The sequence below is a fragment of the Stenella coeruleoalba genome (assembly GCF_951394435.1).
Source record: "Stenella coeruleoalba genome assembly, chromosome: 5".
In the NCBI taxonomy this organism is placed as follows: Eukaryota; Metazoa; Chordata; class Mammalia; order Artiodactyla; family Delphinidae; genus Stenella; species Stenella coeruleoalba.
Window position 1 is genome coordinate 21,412,060 of NC_137150.1, and position 19,678 is coordinate 21,431,737.

Below are 19,678 nucleotides of genomic sequence, written 5' to 3' on the forward strand. Positions count from 1 at the left end.
TGAGTTTGGAGGGGCATCATTTTGAGGTCCAGCTGGTTCAGACATTTGCACATAATGAGTACTGGTCATATTGTTTTTAAATTTCCTTTTTATTCCTTCATTGCGTCAACAATTTCTTCATATAATATTTGTTCATAAATAGTTAACTAAAATTTCTCACCCAAATATCTCCTTATTACACAGTTATGATTACACTTAGAGCAGATTCATAGACTGTTTTTATTTTTCTCAATTATTTCAGGTTTATTTCTTTATGTATATTTAAGAGCAAGAAGATGCTAATGTTTAGCACTTCATGATAGAAAAACAAAAACTATATAGATTTGAGAGAAAGGAGGAAACCTATACTACAAGTTAAATTGCTTCTTTTTTTCTTTGTATTATCAAAGAATCCCCCACTCCCACTTCCTAATCCCCAGCAAGAATCATCTTTAATTTTTTACCTCTTTTTTTCTTTGGGGGAATTTATTTCGTATCTCTAATTTACATGCGTTTACATCGACTTCTTGACTTTTTGTTAATGTTATAGACATTATGCATTTATTTCCCATAATGTTTCAACAGAGGATCAGGCATTTATCATCTCTTTCTATTTATTGACTGTAGTATGTGTGGGAGCTTCATAAGCAATGAGGAAATTCTCCACGTCATTCTGCTAAAATCTATATTTATCTCTCATTGGTACTTCACAAAGGGAACATTTGGCTTTATCGCCATTCAGCATGAGGTACTGTATTAGGTATTTATTTTTAAGGGTAACTGAGTAGCCCAATGCTGGCTGTGTGATGGTTTGTCTAAGGTCCATGGTCTAGTTGGCTGTGACTCTTATAGAAATTTGTTCAGGGCTATTCAACCATTATGCCTGTCATACCTGGACTTTTTCATTCAGTTGAAGCTCCAAAGCTGAAAACAAAGAGGATAATTCTTCCCAACTTTAAAAGAGGCATCAGAGAAGCTGTGCTGAACTTGCTAAGTGATGACCTAAAAATAGACACCTTAGCCCATCACCCATACAAGGGTATGTAAGAGGTAGTGAGGAGAATGATTCAAGGATGACAAAGAAAACAGATTTTTGGAGAGAATTTTCAGAGGGCCAGGCAATCTTCCAGTCCTTTGAGGTAGGGACTTCTTACTCATTTCAAAACAAGTAGGAAGCATGTAACCCAACCAGCTGGAGAACTTGATCTTGGGTTTCTAGAGTTCATGGGGTGCTGGAGCTGGTGCCTAATTCTCAGTTGGAGATGTGTTAATGTTAGAAATCCATCAGGAAGTATCTTGACACATGAATGATGGGCGTGGGAAGCACATAGGCATTCCCTGTAGGCCACAATGACCCGGTGAGATCCCCAAATGGTGGGACATGAATTGTTTTCAGAAGGATCCAGCAGAAAAGCTTGAAATGTTCTGGGAGATAGAAGCCGAATCAGCAGGAAGGAATGACCTTTCTATCCTCTGTGTGGTTATGTCACTGGTAAATACACAGATTCATTTATTGCATTTTGACTTTGACTTTTAGGGATTCCATTTTCAAATTTAAATTAGTTTTTTAGTTATTGAAATATATAAATAGTTGAAAAGTCAAATCTATGAAACAAAGATGTTCAGTGAAGTCTAGTTGTCATATGATCTTTTTCTTTTATGTCCTGCTCCTGCATCCAGATAGACGGATTGATAGATAGAGATAATAGATAGATCTATAGATATAAATAGGTCTCTATATATAAACACACATTTATGTAATATATATAATATATACACACATAATACACACACATATGCACTTACACGCGCGCACGCACACACACACACACACACAGATTTTATAGCTACATAGTACTGCATAGTACTCCACTGTGTGGATATACCATAGTTTATTCAACCATTTCTGATTGATAGATAGTTTTGTTTTCCCCATTACAAATAGTAGATAATACTCAGAGAGGGAGGGAGATGAGTCTGGGAACTAGGAAACAGAATGTGTAAGGCTTTGAAAGCCATAGTAACAGTTTTGGAATTTATTCTAAGGACATCCACAGCCATTGAAAAGTTTTGAGCAGAGGACTAACATGCTATGCTATTTGTTTTGTCTAGGACTGTGTGAACTGAAGAAGAGAGGCCCAGGAAGGTGACTACTGCATGAATTGCAAAGTTCTCTGTTAGGAAGATCATTTCTATTAATGAAATATGCCCTTTGCTTACCCTGAAGCCTACAGTTTTAAATAATTTCCTAGGAAAGCAGATTGATATAGCCAACTAGAGTCTGTAAGATATTTAAAAATAGGTTTCCAAGATTAAGATTTTAAGTTTATATTGCCTGGTCCCAGGGCATATATTTATTTAACATTTCAGATTATATAAAAAATCCCATACAGATTATAAATTAAGGAAATGCAGAGTAATTTCTGTGTGTACACAGACTGAAATCTGAAATAGCTTTGTGTTCAATGAGAGTCCTGAAGGTCATTTAGTTTTTCAGAATCTGTAAAGCTTTTCCCAAACCATGCCATTAGCTCTCCTGTGGTACTACACATTAGAGCTAATAACGCAGTTACAACTTATGTAGTTAAACAGTGACATTGCTTACTTCCTCCAGAAGTTCTTCTTTTTAGACATACAGTCATCTTCATTGTACAGTTGTATGGATTCACATTGCTGCAGCCAAAGTAAAATTATCAATATAAATTCTCTGTCTTAGTAAATGCCAGATTTTCTATCAATTAACCAAATACTGAATTTCATTAAAGCTCTAACCTATTTTAAAAGAGTATGTAGTGTTTCCAGGCAAAGACTCAGGTTCTTTTTTTCTTTTTTTAAGTGACTTAAAGAACAAAGGTTTTTTGTTTTTGTCTTTTGGTGGTGCGCCGGCCTCTCACTGCTGTGGCCTCTCCCGTTGCGGAGCACAGGCTCCGGACGCGCAGGCTCAGCGGCCATGGCTCACGGGCCTAGCCGCTCTGCGGCATGTGGGATCTTCCCAGATCGGGGCACGAACCCGCGTCTCCTGCATCGGCAGGCGGACTCTCAACAACTGCGCCACCAGGGAAGCCCGGTTTTTTTTTTTTTTGGTTGTTGTTTCCTTTTGTTCTCTTCTTGTTTGTTTTGCCATCTTTTGCCTTGTGGAATGTGTATAAATTCTCTTTCTCTAAAAACTAAAACAGTTATATTTTAATATTCTAGCTACAAATAATAAATCTTATGGGATTCCTGGTAGATGAAGTAAACCTTTATACTACAGAGGAGGAGAAGGAGAAGGAAGGGCAAGAAGAGGAGGAGGAGGAAGAGGAAGAAGAAGAAGGAGGAAAAGGAGAATATGTGGCCACCATATTCATGGGTGGCCTTGAAAGATATTTTGGATGAAAATCTTCTCAAGGGGAAGATCAACAAGGAGTGTACCTGCTCATCTAGTTTGTGTGAGAAGTGGCCCAAAGTGAGACTATGTATAGGTTCCTAGGCAGTAACCAAACAGATGAACTTCTGGTCAGGACATTGGAAAGGACCAAAAGTTCAGAAATAAGAAGGTATGGGGTAGAGGTATATGTCTGGACATATGGAATGGACAGAAAGTATAAATACTTTGTAGCAATTTTAATGCCCATCAAAAAACATGCACCACAGAAAAGGTCCAGGATAACTAAGTACACAAAATTACTTGACCAACAGATATTAGCTAATCTCATTATCAGCAACTTCAGACTTAGCATAAAGGGTATATTAAAGGAATGGTCACAGTGGCATAGATGGAGGTTATGGATGTCTCAAGCGCATGGACTCTCACTTCCCAAGCCCTATGTAGCTACTTCTGCTTCTGAACATGTAACTCGTTCAGTAACAGAGACCAACTCTGTGCATCTGATTGTTGAAAACAAGTCTCCATGTGTTTCTCATACGTTTGAAGGCTTTACCAGCAGAGGCACTGGCCACTTTTGTTCAGGACTATCTTTTCAAGGATGTTTGTAGTGAATAGACTTTGAAGACAGAGGTCGTGTCTTACCCTGGAGTTAAGGGGCAGGTTTGTTTACTATCCACTACTATAGTGATAGCACCTCCTTCTGGGGAAAAGATACAAACCTACTTCCCATTATAAAATATCTGGGTTCCCTAAGGTTGGGGTTCCTGTCCTGTCCAACTCACTGCATGTGTATTCCTCTTCACAAACCCCTTTTGGGAAATGGGGCTGGAGCAAAGATGATGATACTCTCACTACTGCTGTTGCTGTACATAATAAACGGCCTGTTTTCTCTGATTCAGGAGTCTCATGTCTTCTGGCAAAATCTATGAAACTATGGCAGGCTAATGTAGTTTGTAAATAGAGTAAAATCTCAACTCTTTCACAGTTCTTGACAACAATATGTCACTATTACTTGAGGAGACCAATAGACCAGTTGGAACATGTTGACTACGTTGGCCCCTTCCATTCTAGAAAGGCCAACAGTCCTTCCCTCTTAGAGGAATAGATGCCTATTCTGGGTATGGATTTGCCATTGTTACCTGCTTAGTTTCAGTGAGCACCAATATTTCAGGGTTTATGGATTTCAGATGGCATAGCATCAGATCAGGTAACCTACTTTGTGGTGAAAGAGGTATGAGAGTGGGCCCATGACTGTAGAATCCAATAATTATATCACATACCAAACCATCCAGAAGCAGCCAACCTCACAGAATGCTGGGACAGCTTTAAAGGCTCAGTTTCAGCACCAGTTCAGAGGCAATTCTCTGAGAGTATGGCATGCCACACTTTGGTATGTATTAAATTAGAGGCCTCAATATGGCGTTGTGTCCCCAACAGAAAAATACAAAGATTTGAGGACCAGAAGGTAGAAGTAAGAGTGACCATATATAGCATCTCTCCCAAATACTCAATGGGTATTTTGTGCTTCCCATCCTACAGCTCTGGGCTGTGCAGAAATGGAGCTCTTGAAAGCCAAAAGGATTATACTATTATCAAGGTCATCAAGAAAAATTCCATTATATTATAAGCTACAGCTGCCACCAAGGCGCCTTGTCCACCAGGACTCCTCGTGTCCAGAGACCAGCCAGCAGACAAAAATAGAAATCACCATGCTAACGAGGGTAACTGACTCTGAGTGGCAGGAACTGGTGAGGCTGCTTTTACACAATGGGGGCAAGAAGGAACACATGTGGAACCCAACTTATCCACTTGGGTACCTCCTAGTACTCCCTTGCTCCACTGAACAGATATATGCAGCAACTCAGGCCTGATAAGGGCATGATCACCAAGCATTCAGACCCTCAGGACACCACCAAGTAAGTAATCAAGATATGCTGAGGTGATAGCTGAGGGCTTTAGAATGGATCATATAGGTGGAAAAAGATGAGAACCAATGAGATCAACCACAGTGACCAAGGCTCTAGTTCACCCTATAAATTTCTCTTTTAAGTTTCCCCTCAGGAAGACAGATCCATGGGAACCATGGAGGAGCTCCTCCTCAAATAAGTGTGGAGAAGTAAATCTGTGTAGAGCAAGTGCTAAACTGTTGCAGCCATGAAAATGGACCATTCAAATATCTTGCTGAATGAAGTGTAATTGATTGGTGGCCCAAGCTGTTACATTAGGAATCCACCAGCATGACTGTGCTGAGGCCACACTTCCCACATGCTGCTTCTAGCCGAAGACTGAACACACAAGGAACTCCTCTGATGGAAAACTTTGGCTCAAAACCTCCCATTGCCTTAGCTGAAATTTTCTTCAAACTGCAGTGCAAGACCCTCCTTCCTTCCTTCTCTCCTTCACAGAATTCAGAACTACGTTAGAGTCAGAAGGCTTTCCCCACCTTCTCCAGCCCCTTTTCATTTGCCCCTCACAGATGTTTTCTTCAGTATAGTTCTTGCACATCTAACCCCATCTTGCCTTCTGCCCTTAGAGGACCCAAACGAACACAGACGCATCATTAATAAGTACATCCAGAATAAAAGACTTTATATTAAGTAAGCCACTATGAATAGTGTCAACAGTGACCTCCATTAGCTCTGCTAGATGTAATCATCAGGAATTCTGTGAATATGTGTCAGAAATAGAAACTGAGTACTCTACCTTACAGCAATTCTATAACTCAAAAGTGACACTGTATTGCAATTTTCTTGAGGTCAGAGCCAAGATTAAACTTTCTGTGATCAAGAAGAACTGTCCTCAAACACTCTTTTTGAATGTTGAATGAATTTGGAGATTACCATTTGTGGTAGACTTGATAACATTTCTTAATTAATTTGACCTAAAATTACAAGGCAAAACTATAAGTACTGATATCAGTACTTATACGCAAAATTTACACTGCAGGAGTGTCATTTGGATGACAACTAATATTGTTTGAACCATAAGTAAGGTCAAGCTGCTTTATACACCACCTAGGTTGTCAAAAGTTAAGATAAAAAGAAATACCTCCACTACCACACAATTTTGAAAGAGATATACTTTTCAAGCTCAACCTAAGTTCTAATAGTTCCAGGTTCAAAGGAAATTTCCATGTTTCAAAATTCATTTAGCTACGTAAGTGAGGAGCTTCCACCTAACCTGCAACTGAAAAGGAATAATCTGAAATGTAATGACATACTAAAAGGCAAATGTCTAGAGAAGAATCTAACGGAATTCTATAAGTGTCTTTCATGTGCTCAAGGATTAATATCAGTATTTGGCAGAATTTAGCTCTGTGAAAAGATATTTTCAAAGATAAAATAATAAAATCTCATTACTGATCAGCATTGTGATGAATACTTGCAATTGATTTTGATGATGGGAAACACTGACTTGGAACACAATTAGTGAATATTATTCCTAAAGGAGAATTCCACTTTTCTGATTAATATGCTTATATTACCAAAAATTGTCTTCAATTATTATGTTTTGAATGTCATCAATGGAATCCTGATTTCTCACTTGTTATTTAATGTCCTCTGTAATAGTCTCAATTTTGCCTCTTGGCCCTCAAAGCCTAAAGTATTTATTAGCTGATCCTTTCCAGTGTAGGTTATGAGTATGAAAGGTTCAAAAACAGAAACCGTATGCAAAGCCTTGATTGTTTTTCCTTGCATTTGATATTAATTAAATATACTCTATTTTCCAGAGTGTTATTTGAGAACAATTCTCTGATACCTTCAAATACAAACATGTTTGCAGCAAAGCAGATATGTGAGGGGAAAATGTCGATGAGGAGTTTGAATGATGCCATTTAGATTTTCACAACCCAGTTTCCTTAATCTTATACTGCCTGAAGTCATCATTTGTGGCTTGACATAAGACAAAACTATTTGAAATTGTTCAACATTCTCCATTATAGTAGTATTCTTAATGATATCAGATGCACTATTAATCTAATTTGTAAATTGTACTGGTGCCTAAAATGTTTTAGCTGTATTTAAGTTTCAAAATACAAGAATATACCAATAACTGTGATCTAGGGTAAAATATATGACTATGCAGAAATTATATGTTTGGGCAGTGCAGGAAGCTATTTACAGATTCTACCTGCCTTACTCTGTGGTCATCCCCTGTGGCATACCCAGATATTTTCATAAGCTGGCAAGAAAAACACTGGGAGTGAGATAAATATGCAGTTTATACTCAACAGAAAATGTAATGAAAATATTAAATGTACTTGTGCTCACATTAATAATCTTTAAGATTCAATGTTAAAACTATAGTGCCACTAATAATGAAGTTTTTAAAAAATATGCACACCCAAAATAAAGTTTTAAATGAAAAATAATGAATATTAGTTATATTACTCTTCAGAATGGAATTTCAAGAGTGTTATTAAAATTATAAAACAAATTAGACCCAGTTTGTTAATGCTTTTTTTAAAAAACTATTTTAGAAGATAAATGCTTTGTTAGAATTCATTCATCTCAAACTTATTCCTTCCGCATGCTAATTAATAGAACAGGATCATGGTTTTGTTAATTAAAATACGATACCTCAGGGAATTGAAATTAATTTTGAAGTCCTAATAGATACTCTCATATCAATAAATCTCCCAGATGTTTTGTTAGCATTATATGAAAGTGGATAAAGGCACTCTTAGCTTGACTTTGGAGAAAGTGAGAGGGAATTATCCATTTTAGCTAATCACAATGCATGAGGTAGATTAATGTAGTTTTTCATTAAGATTAATCTCCATGGATATGTTAGAAATTTCAGAATAAGCTTTCAAACACTATATATCTAAGTCTTTTGTTCAAATGAGATCCAGTTTAATAGTTACTGAAAGCTGTAACCATCTGGCAGATGTTTTCTGGCCTATGTGAAATGAGTTGAGGGGCTCATTTCTGTTTCCAATGAACACATGTCCAGGTCACCAGAAATACCACCACAATTTGCACCCTAATTAGCAATCTCAAGCGTGTTGTGGGCTGCATGGTAATGGAACATGGGCTACTCTCCAAATTTGGAAATGAATCTATTCAGATACAAATAGAAATGCCCTTGTAGGGTCAGCATCAAGAGAGCTTGCGTTTCTGTGTAGTGTAAATTTCAAAAACAAAAGATTGGGGTTTTTTTCTGGCTTTAGGTATTCATTTGACATTTTCTCTGAAAAATTCTTCTTTTTCACTAGCAATTTTTTGATATAATATAGAGTAAAGCATATGTCATTATGGTTCTTAACATTTTGAGGAAAACAGACCCTTCTGAGAATCTGATAAAAGCTACAAGAGCTTACCCCATAAAATTAATTGATGGATATATACCAACATTTATATACAACGTCAAAGACTTTACAGAATAATGTTATCCTAAGATAAGGGAAAGATCTTAGAAACTATGACCAAGATTTTCACTGTGATGTGTAGACTAAATTCAATAAAGAAGTTTCTTCATTACAATAATAGGCCCAATAAAAATACATGGTAAGAATTTTTAAATAAAAAGATTCGATACAATTGTCACTTCTTTCATATGCTAGTTGGAATGGTACCCCCCAAATTCCAACATTTTCTTAGGTTGGTAGTTCTCTAACGTCTGAGGCTATATTTCTATAAATATATTTGTTTGGTCCTATAGGCTATACATTAACTACAAGTCACTGCCTGTTACATGAGGCCTTCCATTTTGTTTATAACGATCAAATACCTGCTCTAAAAGATTAAATGCAATGTCCTTGACCTGTGAGAAGAATAATTACACAAGTATGAAAATGAAATTCAGGAGAGAAAACAAGAATTTTCTTTGTACATCAAATTTATATAATATTAAGGCGGGTATACGCCACTTGAAAAAATCTGTTCGTTTAAGTCAACTAATCTGTATTGAGTTAGAAAGAGACATAAACAGGATAGAAGGGGTTGCTGTCCTTTTAACACAATGAGTGAGAGATGAACATGTGGAAACAAGCAGCTCTAGTACAGCATGGGATAAGCCATGGGGGGGGAGCAACAAGATGGGACAGTAGTTCTTAAGAGGTAAACCTGGGTGATGCTCAGGGTCGCTGGACCTAGAGCTCCTGGAGGGCCACATGTGTGTTTTGTTTGATTCTAATTCTTATGTCCAGCGTGATGACTGGCCAGCAGAAAGTCACGTAATAGAGATTTTGTGTTGAAAATTCAATTTGTCATGGAGTTGATGATGGTGGTGGTGGTGTGTACGTACAACTTATAAAACATCAGAGCTTTTTGAATAATCAATATGTATAGTTATTTATACATGTTTTACAAAATGTGTTATACAAATCGAAAGATCAGAAGAGTGGTATGGACTAATATTATGAATTTGAGAGTTGATAGAAATTAGAGTGCACATGTAGATCAGATTGTTCAGGGAGAGAGTATAGAATGAAACACAAAAAAAAGGACCAAGGATGCAGCATAGGTAACACCAAAATTAGAAGTTAGGTAAATGCAAGAAGGCCCTCAGGGTCATAAAAGCAAAACCAGGAAGAAATAATATCAAATAAGTCAAAGAAGGAAAGTGTTTTGAAACAAGCAAAAACCAGATTGCGCTTGTCTAGGTAGAGAATGGCGGGTAGTGGGGGGGGAGAGGAAGCTGAGAAGGCAAATAATGATGTTTATTTCAGGAAGCTTTTATTCAAACAAAGGAGACAAAGACTCTGGCGTTGCAACTGACACAGACACCAATGAGAGAAATATGCTCCAGATTTTCCTTCATGTGACACATGGATTCCTGCCCAAAGGATTTCACACAGATTTAAGAACTCTCTGCCAGGAAGGGGAGGTCAAATAAACATTACAGTGAATTATGAGAAATGGTTTCTGGAATCACCTTTCCTCTAGGTTTATCTGTCCTAATTACTTGTAAAATGTGCCTGAGGCTAAGGAAATGAAGCACCTGAGACCTGGAGACTTTTTGCAACTCTGTAGCACTGTCATTCTTTTTTTTTTTTTTTTTTAACTTTAATTAGCCTTCTGAGGAGCAACTTAGAAAGGCCAATGTACCATTTCTCAGATAATTCCTGGTTATAAAGAATATAAAATATGAGGGGAAAAATTAAACACAGATGACATAGAAGCCCTTAACTCGATTTCCTTATTTACAAATACTTGCAGCCAAATACAACTACAATGTTCACTTTCCTTCCTTGCCATTGTTTTGTTTATTTCTACTTCACTTAAATAATTGGTTTTGTTCTGTGACTTCTCTTGTGCAGTAATGCATGCGAATATAAATGAATTAAATCAGCCAAAGAATAAAATTAGATGATAACGTGTGATTCCTTCCCTCTGCGTTTTTTGCTAAATAGAACAATTTTTAAAACTGAAAACTCTCAAATTTAGCTTTTCCCCTTTGTTTACTTTAAACTAATAGAGGGTCTAATCCTCTCCCTTCCTCTGGCACACTAACCAAAGGGACAAGGTGGGCCTCTGTGAGATCCCCTATGGCCTCCTACTTTGTAATCTCATTTTAGTTACAAACTCAAGAAAACGCTGTTTTGGAAATCCTGCCATTTGGGAAAACATGAATGGAACTTGAGAGCAGAGCATTATGCTAAGTGAAATAAGCCAGACAGAGAAAGGGAAATTCTGTACACTTAGATGTGGAACTTGAAAAACCTGAATTCAGAAAAACAGAAAGTATCATGGTGGTTACCAAGGGATGGGGGTAGGGTGAGGGGGAGAACTGGGGAGATGCTGTTTAAGTGTACAAACTTGGAAATAGTAGATAAATAAGTCCTGGAGAGCTAATGTACCGTATAATGATTATAGTTAACAATACTGTATTATAATATTCAAAGTTGCTAAGAAACTAGATCTTAGTTGTCCCCACTGCAAAAATAGAAATGATATTTGTGTGACATGAAAGAGGTATTAGCTAAGGCTTTGCTGGTAATCAGACTGCAATATATACACATATCAAATCATCATTTTATATACCTTAAACTTGCACAAAGCTTTATGTCAATTATATTACAATTTAAAAACATTTAAGAAAGATGATTATTTGAGGAAATAAAACGGTTTGGAACTCTTTTTCCCTCACTCTTTCTTTAAGCTCTTGGTGACAGAGTGACTTAAGGCTTTCTGTGTAACTGGATAGGCAGAGTTCACACTTCCACCTACCCGGGCAAAATTACAGATCCCTTCTAGACCCAGCAGAGGCATAAAAAGGCAATATTCATACAATAACTGGACAGGTTACGGTTGCTTATTAATTCAGTAAATAGCTCAGTAAATACCGTTCTCTTGGTAAATGTAACAGGGTGATCACAGAGACCCAAAAGAATCGACAAATGCCAGCTCTTAAGGAGGATGAAACGAATCTTTAGTCTGGGAGGTGGGTCACGTTCTACTCTTTCTCACTTTCACTTTCCTAAAGAACTGTTTGTATCTGATCGCATGTTTGTTTAATGAAGTGTCTGGCTTTAAATGGGTTAATGAACCTTTGTTTGCAGAGCAAACTAGGCAATGCTGATTCTTACGTGAATAGCAAGCTGACCATTGCTTCATTTCTCCTTAATTGTAATATCGTTTGAAAGCTTTATGCCACTAATATATTAGAAGTGATTTTGAGAGAATATTAAGATAATTAATATTAAGAAAATTTTGAAAGCAGATTAAATCAAAGCTCCTCTGTTTGGGGCTTCCCTGGTGGCGCAGTGGTTGAGAGTCCGCCTGCCTATGTAGGGGACACAGGTTCGTGCCCCGGTCCGGGAAGATCCTACATGCCGCGGAGCGGCTGGGCCCGTGAGCCATGGCCGCTGAGCCTGCGCCGGAGCCTGTGCTCCGCAGCGGGAGAGGCCACAGCAGTGAGAGGCCCAAGTACAGCAAAAAAAAAAAAAAAAGCTGCTCTGTTTGAAAGGAGAGAAGAGGAGTCCAAAGTCTCTCTGCCCAGCCTCACATACACCCCTGGCTGCACTCTGCATCCCACACCCTGCCCCTCACACTCAGAAGCCCCTGAGGCCTGCTCTTGGAATGTGAGGATTTCCCGAGACATAGTCAGAAATTCATTGATCTAGACTATTACCTTCTCACATTCCTTTCCTCTCCTAACTTTGGTTATTTTATGACTCATAATCACCTTCAACTGTAGAGCAATCAAAGAACATTACTGGAACCGAATTTTGTGAAAAACATACACAGCACTTGTAAAACAGAGAGAAAATTACTCGCCTTATCAATTTACTGTGATTAACTAAATTAAATTAAATATATTTAATTTCTCTCATAGCATCTGATACAAAGATAATAAGGGTATAAAAATTAATAAATAAAAACCTCAGTTAAATAGAGGGGCAGCTCTCATGCTCTTCTATGATAGCAGAGCCCAGCAGGAAGAAGAAAGACTCCCTCTTCTTGCCCGGCAAGAAGCTTAGTCAGTGAGAGACAGTCACAAATCAGAGTATGAAAAGCCATGGACTGTTTGTTTACTGTAGCCTTCCCAACTTCCTTTTCCCTCTATAATAGAGCTGTCCTCTCCATTCATGCTAGGGACTTACTTCCACATGGCTCACCATAGTTGCAGACCCCAAACTGCAATTCTTTGCTGATCCTGAATAAACTCTTTTTCTGCTGGAAAAATAACTGGTAGTCTATTTGTTTTAGGTGAACAAGACCATGTGAATTTCCTTCCTTCCCCTTACCTCCTTCAAGTATTCCCTTTTTCAAATGAACCAAGGACTCTAGTGATGCCCTAGATGTTTTAAAAGAAGAAATTTTATTTAAAGTCATGATTTCTGCAGTGAAAATCATTTTCTCTGTGTGCTTCTTCAAACAGGGGAATAAGTATTCTAAATAAGGGCTATAGAAAATGGAATTCAAAGGAATTCTCTGATGGTGGACCTGAAGCATCTTGATGGGGACAGCTCCCACCTGTTGAATTCCATCAGTGTGTCCTTAGTGATGCAATGAAATTTAAACTCATAGTAGCTCCCTTTTAGGGGTTAGTGTTGCATTATTAACAAAAGATACCAATACTGGCGTCTTTTTACTCAAACAGAAGGCAGCAACCCATGGCTTAGCAGGTGGTACAGTGCACAGTGTTGCCATATCTAATGAAGGCCACACATATTATAGATATGGCAGATTTGTATATTGATTACAACAATTTTTCTAACAGATGAGAGTAAAATCCCAGTTCTAACAAAATCACAAAAGGGTCTCAAGGTACGGGTTTCGTGGCAGGTATTTCCCTTTTGTCCCTAAAAATCCATTCTCTATCCATCTCCACCTATCCCTACCTTGCTCTCTACTCAGAAAAACTGATTTGTTTGTTCTACAAAATAGAAGCCCCTGTCTTCTTGTTGGAGTTTAGCCAGAGACGAGCCGGGAGATGGGAAGGTCGAGGGAGGGAGAAATCAGAGTAGCTATATTCCTTTTACATACCTCTCATGTCAGCCAACCCCACCCACCTCTGTCTTTCTGGGTTCTTGTTGTAAGTCACACACTTGTCCCTTTGGGGCTGACTAGTAGACTGAGGGGTATTCGTCCTAGGTCACCACACCTACAAATTTAGAAATAATGGCTTTGTAAATAAATAAATAAATAAATATTTCTGATCTTGTTCTATTTTGAAAGTGCTTCTGTTTCCTCTTGGTACCCTGACCGCTGGGGGTCCCTTCCTCATTCATATACAAGCAGTGCATGTATTGGCCCTTCTTTGTGCTCATGCTCCAAATTCAGGGCCTTGGGTCCACTGATATGTGCCTCTGTACTTTCTCCCTAAGAGAGAAAAGGAAATAAAGGGAAAATCTCAGAAGAAGAGAAATGTTTATGGGGAAAAGGACCCTCCTAGAGAATCTAGGGCATACGCTTATGTTCAAATTCAATTTGGAGAGATAAAAAAAATTCGTACACATTCCTTTTTACTGTGAAAAACACCATTCCAAAATTCAGAACAACAAAAATCTCGATTTGCTATTTATTTAAAATGCTTAGTGCTTAAAACATAAATGTCAAACCATAGAAAAGTTTTAAACTATGAGTCTTATAAACTAACTTCCAACTCCTGGTTCCACTTTCTTTTAAACAATTTACATTTTTTTCAAGATGGATATCAGAAGATATGCTTAAAATATTCTAAAAACATTCAAATATCTAAATATTAATAAGAAACTATCTATAAAATTATTCTAAAATATGCTTATGCTTTAGCTTCCTGATTTATACATTTAAATAGTACCTCTTGAGTCAACAATATTAGGTTAGCTATTTAATAAAATCACACTTGGTTTCACCAAACATTATATGGATAAATGTATACAATTGCTTTTATGTTCAAGGTTTCTAAAATTTACCTTCTGTTATTTATCTATAACCATATTCTCTGTGTTTTATCCATAGGTTGATTATACAAACTGACCAATAATAGCATTTATCATATGGCATACAATACTGCAGAATCAAGTTATATGGGGGAAAAATGGATACAAGTAACCTTCAGCTGCTAAATATGTGCCAAAGGGAAAATATTCTCAGCATCAAGGTCAAATTAATTTTCTTTTCAGATACTCAATGAATTGCTCAAAACATTGTCACGTGACTGTGCTTGTTCTTCCATCTTGAACCATAAATCCAGTTATATATAATTTTAAATGAGAATTAAAAATAATCATACTCAAATCCATAAATTATGTACAAATACAGTATTATTTATGTTCAACTTTCAATAGATTTATTAATCCTAAGAAAAATTGTTAATGAAAGTGAGATCATAGCTTCAGGAAGGTTACCTTGGTAACAGTTTGGCTTGGTTTCCATGGTTACAAAGAGTACAGCTGAGAGGCTCAAAGAATCACAATTTCCTTTGATTGGTAGAGTCTCAAAAATGATGATTTGGAAAGTGACAGGGGATTAAAAAAAAAAAGAAAAAGGTTTCCCTCATGAGGAAAGAGACATTAGTGTCATAATAGCACACTGATGCTCAGACACGAGACAGGCCTTTGAAATTTAATGAAATCTCCCTTCGCCTCTTCATAAAAAAATTGGACAGACTATCTCAATTTATAACAGCATGAATCTGCAAACCCAAATTCCTGCTCCTGATTAACTGGTCAAAATATGTTAGATGGTTTATGAAGAACTTTTGAAAAATTAGTTTAAAAATTTACTAATTGACTTAAAAATGTAAATGATTCAAAAGACTAAAATAAATATTTTTGATTTCTCTTATTGTTTTCTGGGTTTGAGTAGGAAAAAATAATATGGTGTAATAGAAGTATAGAGAGTGATAAGGGCATTAAGAAATCAGAGTCAGGGATATCTCTGTAGCTAGTTGCATGTACTTAAGCATATCATTTTATTTGCATTTATCAGTACTTACTATCAAAATTAACACAGAAACTGAAAACTATCTAAGCTACTCGTTGGAAAAATACTATAATACATGATTTTAAGATCTCTTTCTGTGCCTTGAGTCCTTTGATTTTAAAATATTTCCTCCCAGTTGAAAAGCACACTGAAGAGATGTGTGGGCAGGCTAGGAAAAATGTGGACAAAAGCTCTAGACACTTAGCCCCTCCCTACTGTGTCAGAGCCTCATAAGAAGAAGAAAAAATGTCTAAGACTCTTCATTTAGATTTTCCCAGCAGGAAGGATGTTTAAAGGAAAGACAGAATGAACAATCTTTCCCAGAGTTAATTGTCTCCAGCCGGAAGGCAAAGCAGTCAAAGACAAAGAACTTAAAAAGCAAGGCAGATCCACTGAGAGAGGAACGAAGCCCATAGAAATGGATGCACTAAAGGCCATGGGTCTAGACACCTTGACTGCGGTCTCCTAGTCCCCTTTACCAGGCAATTCCCCAACCCCTCAAACTCTAACCCCCCAGTTTGTAGACTAGTCATTCTGGAAATTCTGTGGGCAAAAGCAACAGTTTCCAATTGTGTTTCTGTTCCCCTGCTTGGTGAGAATGTGGAAATGGCAGCTGGAAGAAGTGACAAAAGAACTACCCAGCCAAACCTTGCCAGAAGCAGAGGAGGGCTCCAGGATCCCACTTGACTTTGGATACAAGGGTATCCACCAAACAGAAGCAGGATACACAGCCAACTTAGGACATTGAAATGGATATAAAATCTTTCACAACAAATGGAAAAAGGAGTACAGAGATCAAATCTTGCAAATAAGATAACACAGAGTCCAGGTTGAATTCTACTCTTGATTTTCATGGTCTTGGGCTACATAATAGTAATAGATTGTCAAAAAACAAGATGTTAAACTGGACCTCTGTAAATTATATATCAGTCCAGAAAAGAAAATCATGGAGGATTTATCCACACTACCTCAAATAGATTAGAAGATCCTGGCAGAGCTGGATGAAAGATAAAACATTTTAATACTGCAGAGATGCTATTAGAAGGAAAAAGGAAGGGAAGAATGAGAGAAGAGAGAATGAAAGAAAGGGAAGAAGGAAAAAAAGAATTTGGCTGAAAGGGAAGTTGGATGAAATGATGGCATACAAAAGTGAAGTAAAAAATTAACTCCCGAAGGAAAAGTTATCTAAGAAAATAAATAAAAATTTCTTACTGTTCCTTGACAAAAAATAATATAAAGAAAACACAAACCCAAAATACTAAGTTTACAGTGTTAAAATAGCTGCATAAAATGCAAATGCAGAACTAAGGACCAAGTTGAAGGGGCAAAAATAGCATTACAGAACTAAGAAATAATCTGAAAATAACAGGTACTTCCAGTAACTAGATTATACTAGATAATATAGGTAAAATGCATAACATAAAAGATAATATAGGAAACTCTTGAGATAATAATGTGAATGCAGATGAACAAAGTTATGAAAGCACTTAGAAAAAAAAATAGTAGATACAGAGCAGGTAATAACAATGAAACCTAGGATAACCATTGAAGTAGAGAGCACAACTAAAGGAACAGAGAAAAATACTTTTAAGAGAAAAATTCTTTTAAAAGAAAATTTTTCTTATATAAGAATAAATGGATGCATGGATCAAAAGATTATGTGTTTCTTTTTCTTTCTTTCTTTCTTTCTCTCTTTTTTTTTTTTTGGCCACACCACGTGGCTTGCGGGATCTTAGTTCCCCCACCCAGGCCTTCAGCGGTGAAAGCGTGGAGTCCTAACCACTGGACTGCCAGGGAATTCCCAAGATTATGTGTTTCTAAAAGAAACGGTGGCGCAGTGGTTAAGAGTCCACCTGCTAATGCAGGGGACACGGGTTCAATCCCTGGTCCAGGAAGATCCCACATGCCGCGGAGCCACTAAGCCCACACACAACAACTATTGAAGCCCACGTGCCTAGAGCCCATGCTCCGCAACAAGAGAAGCCACCGAAATGAGAGAAGCCTGCGCACTGCCACGAAGAGTAGCCCCCACTTGCCTCAACTAGAAAAAAAAAAAAGTACTAAAAAAAAAGGGTTACAATACAATTAGCTTCTAACATGGTAGTCAACTTCTTGAAATTCAAGGCTAAAGAAAGTATTCTTCATTCATCTAGGTAAGGAAAGTAAGTCACTTATAAAGTGGGAAATGTCGTTGTCCTCAGACCACCACATAAATATTGAAAAAGCCATAGGAGCAGAGTCTACAAAGTTCAAAGAGGAAATCAAGTATAATCCAGGAATGTTATACACAGCCAATCTGTCAAGCAAGTGTAAAGACAACAGAAAGAAATTTTCAGATATGCATGGTTTCAGGAAACACGAGCCCACAAGCCCTTTTTGAAAACACAACATCATGACAAACGTAGCCCTAAATAATATACTGATCTTGTGGTAAAGAGCTAATGTTAAACATTGAAAACTTTATGTATAGAACTAAGAGCAAACATTAAGATATGGTATAGAAGATAACTTTAGACTTTATTACATACATGTGATCAATATATAAGTTTAGGCTTTATTGAATAGAAAAAGAATCTATAAATTTCAAGCCAAGAAGCTGAAGAAAGGGGGGTTGTATAGGAATATTAAACGGGGTGATTAAGATAGACTGCATATAAAAGGTGAAATTTAGGCAAAAATGTAAATGATATGAGGGAGATTATTTGCAAATATCTTGCAAAAGAACATTCCAGATAGATGTTACTCAGCAAGGGCTTGCTGCCTTATTTGCAGGTTGATGAGCAAAGAGACAAGAGGCAAGCCTCTCAAATCTGTTTGCTGATCCAAGGTTAGGGGTAAAATTTAAGGGGCTGGGGCAATCTCAAACTTGGAAGCTGATTGGCTAATATTGAATTCGTACATATAAGTTACTCATCTGCTGGAAGCTAGATTTTCCTTAAGGAAGGACTTCTTGCTTTGTAAAGGGCTCCAGTGACAACACTTCTATTCTTTGAGTTCCATAGACTGAAGATTCTTGGCTCTGGGGTCATGCTGGAGACAGGGGTTCCTGTCCTGCACCTCCACAGTGCTGTCTCTGTAAAACAACTCAAGGTTTGATTTTTCAACAACCTATTTGAGGAGGCGAAATCAGTTTAAGCTGATGCTATTTCATAGAGGGAATAGTTAGAGCAAGTCGTAAAGTGGAAGAATCCCAGGCATGTTCTAGGAATAGTAAGAAGGCCAGTGTGACCAAAATAGACTAAGGGTAAGAGTAGCAGAAGATGGGATAATAGAGACCAGATACTATAGGATCCGTTGAGCTCATTCCAAAGTTTCAGGAGCAGGATGATATGATCTAACTTACATTTTCAAAGAGTCGTTCTTGCTGTTGCATTTGAGAATTAACTGTAGGGGGCAAGGGTAGGAACAGGGAGTCTATTCCCGAGACTACTGCAATAATCCAGGCATGGAATTATCATGGCTGGGCTAAGACGGAAACAGTGAAAGTAATAAGAACTGGTGGGATTATTGATGTAGTTTGAAGAAAGAGCCAAAGAACTTCCTGTGTGAAATATAAGGTGTGAGATAAAGAGAGGAATCAAGAATGACCCACAAGATTTGACCTGACTGGGAAGACAGGGTTACCAATGACTAGACGGGTAAAGCAGATTAGGAGTTCAGTTTGAACCTGCTGAGTTTGAGATGTTATTACGTAAGCAGAGAGTTCAGAACAGCAGCCCGAGCTAGAGATATATTTTGGGGTAATCAACATTTTTAAAACCATGAGACTAGACAAGATCACCAAGGAAGTGAATGTATAGGAAAAAAGGACTAAGGATTGAGCATTGGAGTATTCCAAAATAAACATTTGAAAGAAGAAATGTCTCCAGCAAAACAGACTAAGAATGATCAGTAAAAACAAACAAACAAAAAAGGGATATGCTAAAGCCTATTAAGAAAAGTGTGTCAGCAAATGAACTTATCTACAAAACAG

General features: G+C 37.4%; 1 protein-coding gene across 1 annotated transcript in view; it reads left to right on the plus strand.

The window, feature by feature from the left end:
- Positions 1 to 16,303: 16,303 nt before the first annotated feature.
- PLSCR5 (phospholipid scramblase family member 5) overlaps positions 16,304 to 19,678 on the plus strand; it is a gene marked incomplete at both ends in the record, with an annotated part of 31,620 nt that continues 28,245 nt past the window's right edge. The window contains one exon of the mRNA XM_079922794.1: positions 16,304 to 16,406. Coding sequence (XP_079778920.1) covers positions 16,304 to 16,406 — 103 coding nt within the window. The remainder of the gene's footprint in view (positions 16,407 to 19,678) is intronic.